This window comes from Cetorhinus maximus, chromosome 9 (genome assembly GCF_964194155.1).
Source record: "Cetorhinus maximus chromosome 9, sCetMax3.hap1.1, whole genome shotgun sequence".
Classification (NCBI taxonomy): domain Eukaryota; kingdom Metazoa; phylum Chordata; class Chondrichthyes; order Lamniformes; family Cetorhinidae; genus Cetorhinus; species Cetorhinus maximus.
In genome coordinates this window covers 46,074,030-46,087,042 of record NC_135887.1, presented here as the reverse complement: position 1 = coordinate 46,087,042, position 13,013 = coordinate 46,074,030, and the positions used below count along the sequence as shown (strand labels likewise).

The 13,013-nt window shown below is 42.9% G+C and overlaps 1 protein-coding gene across 1 annotated transcript in view; it reads left to right on the top strand.

Annotated features, from left to right (window-relative positions):
- LOC144684618 (sodium- and chloride-dependent GABA transporter 1) overlaps positions 1 to 13,013 on the top strand; it is a 138,582-nt gene that overhangs the window by 29,630 nt on the left and 95,939 nt on the right. The window contains exons 2-3 of the mRNA XM_078548628.1: positions 9,193 to 9,327; positions 9,664 to 9,871. Of these exons, the coding sequence (XP_078404754.1) occupies positions 9,193 to 9,327; positions 9,664 to 9,871 (343 nt within the window). The remainder of the gene's footprint in view (positions 1 to 9,192; positions 9,328 to 9,663; positions 9,872 to 13,013) is intronic.

The window sequence follows — 13,013 nt, the reverse complement described above, 5'->3', positions numbered from 1 at the left end:
ACCATTGACCAGAAACTGAACTGGACTAGCCATATAAATACTATGGCTACAAGAGCAGGTCAGAGACTAGGAATCCTTTTTTTTATATTTGTTCATGGGATGCGGGCATTGCTGGCTAGGCCAGCATTTATTGCCCATCGTTAATTACCTTGAGAGGGTGGGGGTGAGGTGGTGCTGCGTAACACACCTCCTGACTCCCCAAAGCCTGTCCACCATCTACAAAGCAGGACTGTAATGGAATACACTCCACTTGCCTTGATGAGTGCAGCTCCAACAATACTCAAGAAGCTTGACACCATCCAGGACAAAGCAGCCCACTTGATTGACACCCCATCCACAAACATTCACTCCCTCCACCACCAAAGCACAGCAGCAGCAGTGTGTACAATCTACAAGATGTACTGCGAGAACTCACCGATCCTCCTCAGACAGCACCTTCCAAACCCATGACCACTACTGTCTAGAAAGACAAGGGCAGCAGACACATGGGAACACCACCACCTGGAAGTTTGCCTCCAAGCCACTCACCATCTTGACTTGGAAATATATCACCGTTCCTTCACTATCGCTGGGTCAAAATCCTGGAACTCCCTATACCGACACCACATGGCCTGTAGCGATTCAAGAAGGCAGCTCACCACCACTTTCTCAAGGGAAATTAGGGATGGGCAATAAATGCTGCCTTAGCCAGCGACGTCCACATCCTGTGAATGAATAAAAAAAACTCACAAGGCCGTCACACATTCACTGGCACCTCAGTCACTGCTAGCTCAAGGGACATCACCACTCACTCTCTCACACAGACCCTCACATCTCCATCTGGCCTCGTCTCCTCTGGAGACTGCCCTCCTCAGCCCTCACCATCTTCAGGCCACTTGCACAGATCAGCATGTGGCCCCACACAATCCCTGAGACATCCCCCCTTCCCCAAGTAAGCCTTCAGCTTGCAGCTGTTGGAAAGCCACCCCTGCCTTACTGCTGGTCTGGTAGGTAGAGACCTGCCCGTGAGCCCCCCTAAAAGTGGTGTGGTGCAGCCTGTGAAGCCTGGCACTAATGACCGCAATTGCTGCCTGAAGCAAGGTAGGCAAATGAATCTGGAAGTCCCAAGCGGAGTGCAGGTCGCCAGGTGCATGTCAGTTATGTACCATTGTGAAACACGGCGGCAAGTTCATGATCCAGCGTGGGGGGCTGATTCCTGCGAGCAGGGCTTATAATGAGATGCTAAAGCATTGACATTAAGTTCCCGGCATGCGCCAGCGGGAAACACGGCCTGCCATTGACGGGTGGAGCAAATGATTGCAAACTGGTTTTACGACGACATGAAACCGATCTTTGCAACTCTCCCAATATTTTCCGCTCCAGGCTGCTATGACACCCGCCGCAAATGGGAGCGGAAAATCCCGTAATGACTTAGATGAGGGGAGCGACTGCATGGTGGCTAAATTTGCAGATGGCTCAAGGATAGGCAGGAAAGTATGTTCTGAAGAGGACATAAGGAGGTTGCAGACAGATATAGATAGGTTGAGTGAATGAGCAAATATCTGGCAGATGGAGTACGATGTGGGAAAATAAGAAGTTGATCACTTTGGTAGGAAGAATTTAAAAGCAGAGTATTACTTAAACAGAGAATGGCTGCAGAATTCCAAGGTGCAAAGGGATCTAGGGGCAGAGCGGGGGGTGAAATTCCCCAACTGTCAGAGTGCGCTCTCTCGTGCATGCGCGTGAAAGAGCGCAAGTCTCCCTGAGGCAAAGTGCTGCCTCAGGGAGATCGTTGAAAGGCTGGCAAATATAAAAAATAGAACAATTTAAAATTCATTAACATGTCCCCCTCATGTGAAAATGTCACACAGGATGGGACACGTTAATGAAATAAACAAAAACTTTATTAAACGTTTTTAAAACCGCTATCAAACTTCACCCCGCCACTGGATGAGGTTTGTAAAAAAATGACCTACCTGCCTGCCCGTTAGGCCTGTGAGCCGAGCCAAAGCTCGCATGGGCCCCTCAAAATCATCAACGATTGGCAAGTTAAGGGCCTTAACGATGCCTTTAATTAATGGCGGGCGCGCATCCCACAGCTGAGCGCGCCCGCCGACCGAAATATCACGATGCTGCGCGCTGACATCGGGACGCTCCCGCGCGACATTTTAAGCGCTGGCGTGCGGGCTCCGCCATCCACACACCAGCCAGAAGATTTGTTCTACTGCATCAGTCACAAAAGGTTAGTATGCAGGTACAGCAAGTAATCAAGAAGGCTAGTGGAATGCTATCCTTTATTATGAGAGGAATTGAACATAAAAGTAAGGATGTTATGCTTCAGTTATACAGGGCATTGGTGAGACCACATTGTGAATACTGTGTGCAGCTTTGGTGTCCTTATTTAAGGAAGGATGTAAATGCATTGGAGGTAGTTCAGAGAAGGTTTACTAGATTGTAACCTGGGATGAGTGGGTTGTCTTATGAGGAAAGGTTGGACAGACTGGGCTTGTTTCCATTGCAGTTTAAAAGCGTGAGGAGTGACTTGATTGAAGTATACAAGATCCTGAATGGTATTGACAAGGTGGACGTGGAAAGGATGTTTTCTCTTGTGGGTGAATCCAGAACGAGGGGGCAATGTTTTAAAATTAGGGGTTGCCCTTAGAGGACAGAGATGAGGAGAATTTTTTTCTTTCAAAGGGTTGTGCGACTTTGGAACTCTCTGCCTCAGAAGCCATCGGAGGCAGGGTCATTGAATATTTTTAACGCGGAGATAGATAGATTCTTGTTAGGTAAGGGAATCAAAGGTTATCAGGGATAGATGGTAATGTGGAATTCGAAACACAAACAGATCAGCCATGATCTTATTGAATGGCGGAGCAGGCTTGAGGGGCCGAATGGCCTACTTCTGCTCCTATTTCATCTGTCTGTATGTATATATGAAGTTACCCACATGTACCAAGCATTCAGGTTGGGCTGATAAGTGGCAAGTAACATTTGTGCCACACAATGGCCAGGCAATGACCATCTCCAATAAGAGAGAGTCTAACCGCTTCCCTTTTGACATTCAATGGGATTATCTTCAATGAATCCCCCACCATTAACATCCTGAGGGTCAGTATTGACCAGAGATTTAACTGGGCCAAACTACAAGAGCAGGTCAGGGTCTGGGCATTCTGCAGCAAGTGACTCACCTCCTGACTCCCCAAAGCTGTTGTACAACACATAAGATAAAAACAAAAAACTACTGCGGATGCTGGAAATCCAAAACAAAAACAGAATTACCTGGAAAAACTCAGCAGGTCTGGCAGCATCGGCGGAGAAGAAAAGAGTTGACGTTTCAAGTCCTCATGACCCTTCAGCAGAACTGAGTAAAGTTAGGAGAGGGGTGAAATATAAGCTGGTTTAAGGTTGGGGCGGGGGGAGAGAAGTTGGGGGGGTGGTGGTTGTAGGGACAAGCAAGCAGTGATAGGAGCAGATAATCAAAATATGTCACAGACAAAGGGGAAGGAACAAAGAGGTGTTAAAGGTGTTGACATTATCTAAGAAAATGTGCTAATTAAGAATGGATGGCAGGACACTCAAGGTACAGCTCTAGTGGGTGTGGGGTGGAAAGACTGACAGGGTCTTACAGTTATAGATTTAAAAATAATGGAAATAGGTGGGAAAAGAAAAATCTATATAAATTATTGGAAAAAACAAAAGGGAGGGGGAAGAAACGGGAAGGGGGCGGGGATGGGGGAGGGAGTTTAAGATCTAAAGTTGTTGAATTCAATATTCAGCCCGGAAGGCTGTAAAGTGCCTAGTCGGAAGATGAGGTGCTGTTCCTCCAGTTTGCGTTGGGCTTCACTGGAACAATGCAGCAAGCCAAGGACAGACATGTTGGCAAGAGAGCAGGGTGGAGTGTTAAAATGGCAAGCGACAGGGAGGTTTGGGTCTTTCTTGCGGACAGACCGCAGGTGTTCTGCAAAGCAGTGGCCCAGTTTGCGTTTGGTCTCTCCAATGTAGAGGAGACTGCATTGGGAGCAACGAATGCAGTAGACTAAGTTAGGGGAAATGCAAGTGAAATGCTGCTTCACTTGAAAGGAGTGTTTGGGCCCTTGGACGGTGAGGAGAGAGGAAGTGAAGGGGCAGGTGTTGCATCTTCTGCGTGGGCATGGGGAGGTACCATAGGTGGGGGTTGAGGAGTAGGGGGTGATGGAGGAGTGGACCAGGGTGTCCCGGAGGTTTTAAAATTCTCATCTTTGTTTTCAAATCCCTCTATGGGCCTCACCCCTCCCAATCTCTGCAATTTCTTCCAGTGCCAAACTTCCAAAATATTCTGGCCTCTTATGCATCCCTGATTTTAATCGCTGCACCACTGGTGGCCTTGCGTTCAGTTGCCTAGGCCTCGAGCTCTGGAATATCCTCCCCTTAGTTGTGGTAGCAATGTTAGACGCAGAGTTAAACCTCCTTATAATCTGCCACAACAATGAGATCAATTGTCATCTTGGGCCTTAGTTGGGAAATGCAATTGAGGTCAGTTCTGTTGGATTTCCAGTGTTTCTGGACCCCGCTCTATCTCCCAGTCAGGTCTGGGGACGTTGGTAGAATCTTTTGCTCAAAGCAGGTGGGAGCTTCATCACCCTATGGAAAGTTGTAAGTTGTAGATGATGTGTGCTGCAGATATGGTGCATCCATGGTGGAGTGACTTAATGTTTAAGATTGTGGATGGGGTGCCGTTAAAGGGGGCTGCTTATTCTGCATGTTGTTGTGCTTCTTAAGAGTTCTTGGAGCTGTACTCATCCAAGCAAGTGAAGAGTATTCCATCACACTCCCAGCTTATGTGTTGTACAAACGCTTACAAACTTACAAACGCTTCTAGCAACTCCTAAACACATGACCTCTACTGCCTCCCAATGGGAAAAAACAGTAAAAACTGAGAAATAGGAATAAGAACAAATGCAGCAGGCACATGGGAACACCACCACCTGCAAGTCACACACCATTCTGACTTGAAAATATATCACAGCTGTCCCTTCATTGTCACTGGGTCAAAATCTTGGAACTCCCTGCCTAACAGCATTGTAGGTGTACCTTCACGACTTCCTCTGCAGTGCTTTAGGAAGGCAGCTCACCAGCACCTTCTCAAGAGCAATTAGGGATGGGAAATAAATGCTGGCCACATCCCAGGAACAAACAAAACAGCTTTCCAATTCCGCCACTTCCTATCCAGCAATTGTCTGACAGTGAACAATGAAATCTGTTGGGTGTGCTATGCTCTGTGGAGGTGAGTGCAGTGTAGAAGATAGTGAAATACTTATAGATATCTGTGGTGATGAAGACGTGTATTTCCAGGAAGTCTCGGGGATAACTCTTGCTGGAGTTTTCAGAGACGGAAGTTGTGGATGGACATATTCCTCCCCTGAGGATATTCTTCCCCTTTCTCATGCCAAGTTTGGAATCCATGCTTGGAAAGTGCACTTCGAGATCTTTGATACATAACATGTGACAGAGATTTGCTGAATTAATGGAATCTTCTCCAGAGATCAGGTCCTAATCCAGAGCAGGAAGTATTTGCTGAGTAATCTCATTGATTGAAAGAGAAGTAATATATTACAGTAGATAGTGCAATGAGGTTAGGTGGGACTAAAGAACATTCAAATAATATGTATATAGAATGTCAGACACTAAGGAATATTACAATGAATATTAAGCAATTGAGCAGTTCAAATAACATCATATTTCAAGAAAACAATGTTTGACCAGTTTACAAGTCATTGGAATTGCAAAATTAATTACACATTTCCCATCACTCCATTGTATCTGCTTATTTTGAAAATAATACATGAGAATCTGTTAAGACAGTTTTGTTCTGGTTTTTGTCCTTTTTATTTGCTAGTGCTTCATATCAGTGTGAACATTGACAGCCAGTCATTCCATACAATTAATTCCCAATGGCATCTGCAGTGAGGAATTAATGATTGTGATGTAAGCACAGCATGGTTATTGAGTGAAAAGCAATGGTTGACAAGCAGAAAATAACGTTATTGGTGTACATTAGAAACTATTAATCCACTCCACTAAACACAAACTATAGACAAATCAGAAGATTAAATATGTCTGCTCCATCATGGTTAATTTATTCTTGAAAAAGCCACCTTTGGATTGGTACATGGGGGCTCAGCACAATAAATATATGGGTTCCTTTTACATTATATACTCTTATGGTGTGCATTTTCAGGCATTTGATTGGCAATCTCAGATGATTAGGAATAGTTTAAAAGTTAACAAACTGAGGGTGGATATTAGACATAGCTTGTTAAAAAAGTTATTTATTTTCCAGTGCATTAGGAGAAATCACAGCTTCAACTAGACACCAGTCGCTAACTGAAACTCCCCAGGCATAAGGTAGCACATCTCTTTACCATCAGCAAGTAGCTCTCATTGTTATGTTAGCAGCAAGGCCAATCAGGTATTGAATGCACCTGAATTGTATCTGAGTATAATTTTAAACAAATTATGGTAGCATGGCATAGATGAGGCTAGGAACCCTGCAGCGAATATATCACATCCTGACTCCCCAAAGCCTGTCCACTATCTTACAAGGCAGAAGTCAGGAGTGGGAGTCCATCTGCCTGGATGAATGCAGCTCCAACAACACTCAAGAAGCTTGACACCATCCAGTCAAGGCAACCCGCTTGATTGGCACCACATTCACAAACATTCACAGCCTCCACCACCAATGCATTGTGGCACCATCTACAAGATGCACTGCAGGAGCTAACCTTAGACAGCATCTACAAAACCCACAACTGCTACCATCTAGGACAAGGGCAGCAGATGCATGGGAACACCACCACCTGAGAGTTCTCCTCCAAGCCACTAACCATCCTGACTTGGAATTATATTGCCGTTCCTTCACTGTCATTGGGTCAGAATCCTAGAATTCCCTTCCTAACAGCACTGTGGTGTACTTACACCACACAGACTGCAAGGGTACAAGAAGGCAGCTCACCACCACCTTCTCAAGGGCAACTAGGGATGGGGAGTAAATGCTTGCCCAGCCAGCGTTGCCCACATCCCATGAATGAATTTTTTAAAATGGCATAATTTCTAGTCTTAGATGTTGAATATGAAGATCTAGGTGGAGCTCAGGACTAGGAAAATGATCCAGGAGTCTGTAATAGCAGGTGCCGATAACATCACAGATATACATATACTTCTGTACTTAGTGTTAATAAATTTGTGTATTAAACCAAACGAGAATACGTAGCATTAAACATATTGGAACGGGAAGCATGAATTCTGTGACCCATGAAGGAGTTTCTATTAGCAGAGGTGGAAAACAAGGTCTAGATGTTATTATTGACCAGTTACTTAAAGAATCCAGTTAATGTGAAGTTATCATTAAAGAGGCTAATACGGTATTGGATGCATCACAATGACATCTGAGTCTGAGCTATTGCAAGGTCTTGTCAATCTTTGCTTGGTCCATGTTTACTATACTGTGTGAAAATATGGATATCCTTCCTTCAAATGATGTATTAGGGATGGTTGTGAGAAGAACAATAAGGAGGTCATTTTGACACTGGCCAATGGTGGAAAAAGGGTGAAAATGAATTGGTAGCCGAACTTACACCTCTCCCGATTTTTATTTCCATTTTAGAAATAAAAATTAGGAAAGATGTAAGACGGGACATTGTACATTATTGCTCAAAATCAAAACTGCACCCTTAATTATTTAACTGGTACTTGAGTCCCAAGCTGTTCTTATAAACATCAATCCTGTTTGACTTGGAACTAAATCCATTGTGACAGCATTAAAATGAAAAAGGATACATTCCATGTTTTTAAAATGCTGAGATAAATAGGTGCAAGGAGGTATTTTAACCTGATTGTGACCACAGAACTAGAGAACATGACACAGAACTAGAGAACATGATTGCAAAATTAACAAGCCGAAGAAATGCTAAGAAGATTTTTTTCCCCCAGGGCAGTATATATGTAGAATAGCTCCTTGCTTTATCTTGTAATGTTTTATCTAAATGAAATAGTTCTCAGCAAGGCAATAATAATTTAAATATAGATGGGGTTTTCCTCTTTGTAGAATTCCAAAATCCTAGTTGGAATTTTGAGCTACGTCTTTTCGCCTTCATTGTTTATGCTTTTGTAATTGATTAAAGGAAAGTTTAGCACTCTTCAAAATAACTGGATCGATATCTGGGGCCACAGGATTAGGTGCTGTAATCATAAATTTATACAGAAATTAGTGAATGCTGTGTGGGATGTTCTGATTGTTGAACTGCTGAGACAATGGTGCTGTCATGCTACAGAAGGCAATGAGACATCTTATCATTAATATAAGATGCAAAGTTAGACAAATATTTGGGAGCTTTTGGGATGCAGGAAGACATTTTCAGAACCTTTCCTCAACAGGTGAAATGAGTTGAGTGGAGTGCATAATAGTGTAAATGAACATTCTGTGTGGATTCAGGCCTCGTACATGAAATAACCCTTTCTCATACCTTGCAGTTTTCAGTTCATATAAAGTAGTTGATTATTTAAGGTCTTAACATAATAAACTGAATTTCTATGAGATTCATAGAATGCTTTTAACACAGAAGGAAGCCATTCAGCTCATTGAGTTTGTGCTTGTTTGCTGCAAGAGCAATCCAGCTAGTCCCACTCCCCATTGCATGAAGACACCTGCGAGAGTTAAGAGAATCGAGGGATGAAAAAAGGAAATCAGGTATGATTTTACAAGATGATATTTCAGCTTGGTCATAAATCAGCAAATACCACAGAAAGACTATTGAAGGATCCCTCGAACTGTGATGTGGGGAGCAATGGATGATCCCACCTGATGGGAAAGATTGACCAAACTGTCTCAAAAATAGGAATTGAGTTGCTAGGGTTTTCATATTTACAATATTACCACATTTGTAGTAACTTTTTGCGACCCATTCTCTGCAATCGTAGCACCTGAGCAAAAGTGGAATGAAGCTACCAAGACATATGTAAACCTGATTGATGGCGAAATGTCTTTGAGTGTGAAACAAGGCTTTACACAGAAAAGTCTGGGCAAGGTAGGCACTAGTTTAATTTAAAGGGTGCTAAGATGAAGGGTCAAGGCCCAATACACCTCAGTCGACATCACTGCTGCCCGACACCACAAATCACTGGTATAATTTGCAATTTTAATCATTTTAATCCAATTTATTTCATCTCCTCTAGGGGCATTTTTGATTCCCTTCTTCATTATGTTTGTGCTGCTCGGAATCCCACTTCTCTACTTGGAAATATCCATTGGACAGTATTTAAGAGCTGGACCAGTTCAAAGCTTAGCCAAAATCTGTCCCCTATTCAAAGGTCAGTGCAATAAATTCACTCACTGACTTGCCAGCCACCTTTGGGATTGATATGCCTAAAAACAAAGAAATTTTTTTTAAATCACTTAAACTGCTATACTAAACAATTAGTGCTCTTGAGCTGTAATGACAAAGAAAGCACAATGTAAGGTTAGGGAATCCAAATAAGAAAAATGTATCCTTAGTTAAAGGTTAATTTATAAACCTGACTGCAAGTACTTAGTATGTAGCATCATTGTATTTGTTCTGTTATCCTTCCAATATGGCAAATAATAAATTTTCCTCTATACAGTGCTTTCAGGATCAGCAAACATGCCTTCTTTTTTTTATCCTATAGGTGTTGGTATAGCAACAGTGGCCATTTCCTTCATTCTATGCATATATTACAACCTTATCATCTGCTGGGCCATTTATTATCTCATCAACTCCTTTCAGAGCCCACTGCCTTGGTACAGCTGCAACAACACCTGGAATATTCCAGAAACCTGCACAGATAGTATTACCAACAACAACACCACTGTTTCAGCGAGTCAGCAATTCTTTGAGTAAGTCCTCCATGTAAATGTGCAATGCAATGGTTAAAAAAAAAGTGAACCATAATGAAAAAGAGTTAAATATTTCTGTAAAGTCTGGGAGCTGCCCTAATTACACCTGAAAAAAGAGAGTTAATTGATGAGGCACAGCGCCACCACCTGAGTCTCAAGCACAACATAAAATCAGGTGAATAATATCATTTAAATATTAAAATCCTGAAGAAATTTTCCATGTTTGGAAGAGGTGCCACACACAGTGTGAGTTTCATCTGTAAAACTTCAGTGCAATGGGATCCAAGGCACACAACTGTGGAATCTGGCTTTATCAAAGGAAGAGGCCAAGCCTTTGGAAAAAGCCGCTTCTGTGTTTCATGTGTTCTTTGCAGAACTTTGCTTCACGTGTTAGTTGGTTCCACTGGGTTATCTTCCATTGGTGGATTTTGGTTATGTTCTCTCTACCAAACTCTTTTGTCATTATTATTAGATTTTACTGGCTTTGACTTCATATCTCACAAAGAGGTGAGCATTAGCTTTCCTTCAGGAATTCCCAACACACTGCTCCACTGAGGAAAAGGAGACCAGTTTGTAAGTGGGGAGGGAGTCAACAAAAGTGAATGTAACAACCACTGAGATGTTTTTGCCAGATGCGTGACTCCCTTGGGACCTGTGAGTATTTTGGAACTTGTACCTGCATTTATCATAGGATTCTACTGAATGTAGCAAGTTACCTATGGTACCTGTATCATATCAACCCCTTTGCCTTCATGAAGAGAAACAGTTTGCACTCAATTACTGTTTAGGAATTGACCATAGAGATGTATGTGAGCACAACATTAGCTGTTATCCAGGAAGCAACCATGATGCATTTATTTTACAGCATTATGCATACATTATTTGAAGAAAGCAACGCCAGGATCACTCTTAGAAGAATAGGACTATTTCCTGTCACCATGGCTACTAACCCCATTTAGAAACCCCCTGTTTGTTAATCTTCAAATGTCGTGTCTGCCTTGAAAGTAATTGTCCCGAGCACATTATGTACAATGAAAGACAGCATGAAGAAAGGGAAATGGCTGTGTGCAACACTTCAAATTATATCTTCAACAGAGGTGGGAGGTGGCAGCTTAGGGTTGGGCCTTGCTTGATGGTCCCTACAAGAAAGGTGAAGAAAGTAAGGAGAAAAGTTTACTGGTGTCAGTAACTTATTGAAATTGGGAGAAAGAATCCCATTCCAAAATTCCACTCAAATTGCTTCACATGCTACTGGTCATGGTTCCACCTGAGGTATGGATGTACACAGCCCCAGTTTTGGCATAATTATAAAAACAGAACCTATAACTTCAAAGGTATTACTTCACGGACATGCCTGATAGAATGGTAAATAAATGCATTCTGAGGGCTATCTTTTTCAATAGTCCTAGACTTGAGAAATGTGATTTCAAGACAAGGACATTGAAAGTTCAACCGATTACAATGAGTTCTATACACTCGTGCCTGTGTCACATGTCAGGATTCTTGATAATTATTGTTCTTTATGAAATGAAGTTAACTAAATGTGTGTGCTGTCTTTTAAAATAAAGGATATCCACACAGGTCTGTAAAGGAAGGCAGCAAGCCTTCTTTGTGCACTGGCTTATGAAATGCACAACCAGCATAGTGAGAGTCAAATCTGTCTTTCCAGGCCCATTAGCTAGGATAATAGCAGAAAGTGTTAGGAATACTCAGCAGGTCATGCAGCATCTGTAGAGAGAAAGATGACCTGTTTCTCTCTCCGCAGATTCTACCCAACCTCCTGGATATTTCCAGCATTTCTATTTCAGATTTCCAGCATCTTAAGTATTTTAATTTTCCATTAGCTAGGATGACTCCCATTTGTCTTGAGAACAGCAGTTTTCCTCTTTAACATTCATGCTCCCGGGGAGGGGAAGAGTTAGTCAATTTCACCGACAAGATTATGGGGATAAGGTCAGCGTCTCTGCTTCCCCTAATCCCCTGCCCTGACCTGGTGGGAACAAACAGTAAAAAGCCACTTAGCCAGTCAAGTTTTGAACAAGAGTCTGTGGGACACAAGACTTGGCCTGTTGCTGAGAACAAAACAAAAATGCAGAAGGTCATGTTTTGTATTTGGAAGTCACCTGGAAGAAAGGCAAAGCCAAAACAATTGAGTCAACCCATGAAAGGGACAGGGTTGATACATTGGTCCATGCTTTCAAGGATAAAAGTGAGATTGGGATAAATAAGTGGAATTCATTTGAATGACTGCTCCGAATGTTCAGTTGTTTGTAAAATAGAGGAACTTAACAATGCGCATCTGGTCTTAACTCACCAAGAGTTTCAGTTCACCTTCATTCTGTTCAGAACACAAGAGAATTCATCCATGGGATGGAAGCATTGCTGGCAAGGCCAGCATTTATTGCCCAGAAGATGATGGTGATCTATGTTCTAGAACTGCTGCAGACATGTGGTGAAGGTATGCCCTCAGTGCAGTCAGGGAAAGGAGTTCCAGGATTTGACTCAGTACCAGTGAAGGAACAGCAATATAGTTCCAAGTCAGGATGGCATGTGGCTTGGTGGGGAATTTGCAGATGGTGGTGCTTCCAAACATCCATTGCCCTTATTTTTCGAGGTGGTAGAGTTTGGAAGGTGCTGTCAAAGGACCTTTGGTGAGTTGCTGCAGTGCATCTTGAAGATGCTGTACACTGTGGCCATTGTGCGCTAGTGGTGGAGGGAGTGAATGTTTAAGGTGGTGGATGGGGTGCCAATCAAGTGGGCTGGTTTATCCTGGATAGTGTCAAGCTTCCTGAGTGTTTTTGGAGCTGCTCTCATTCAGGCAAGTAGGAAGTGTTCCATCACAATCCTGACTTGTGTGATGTAGATGGTGTTCAGGCTTTGGGCAGTCAAGGGATGAGTTACTCACCACCACATTCCCAGATTCTGACCTGCTGTTGTAGCCACAATATTTATATGGCTGATCCAGTTAGGTGTCTGGTCAGTGATAGCACCCTCCCTCCACCACCTCCCCAGCCCACCCCCAGGATGTTGATGGTGGGATATTCAATGATGGTAATGTTGTTGAATGTCAAGGGCATTTGGTTAGATTCTCTTTTGTTGGAGACAATCATTGTCTGGCAGTTGTCTTTCATCCCTGTTTGGA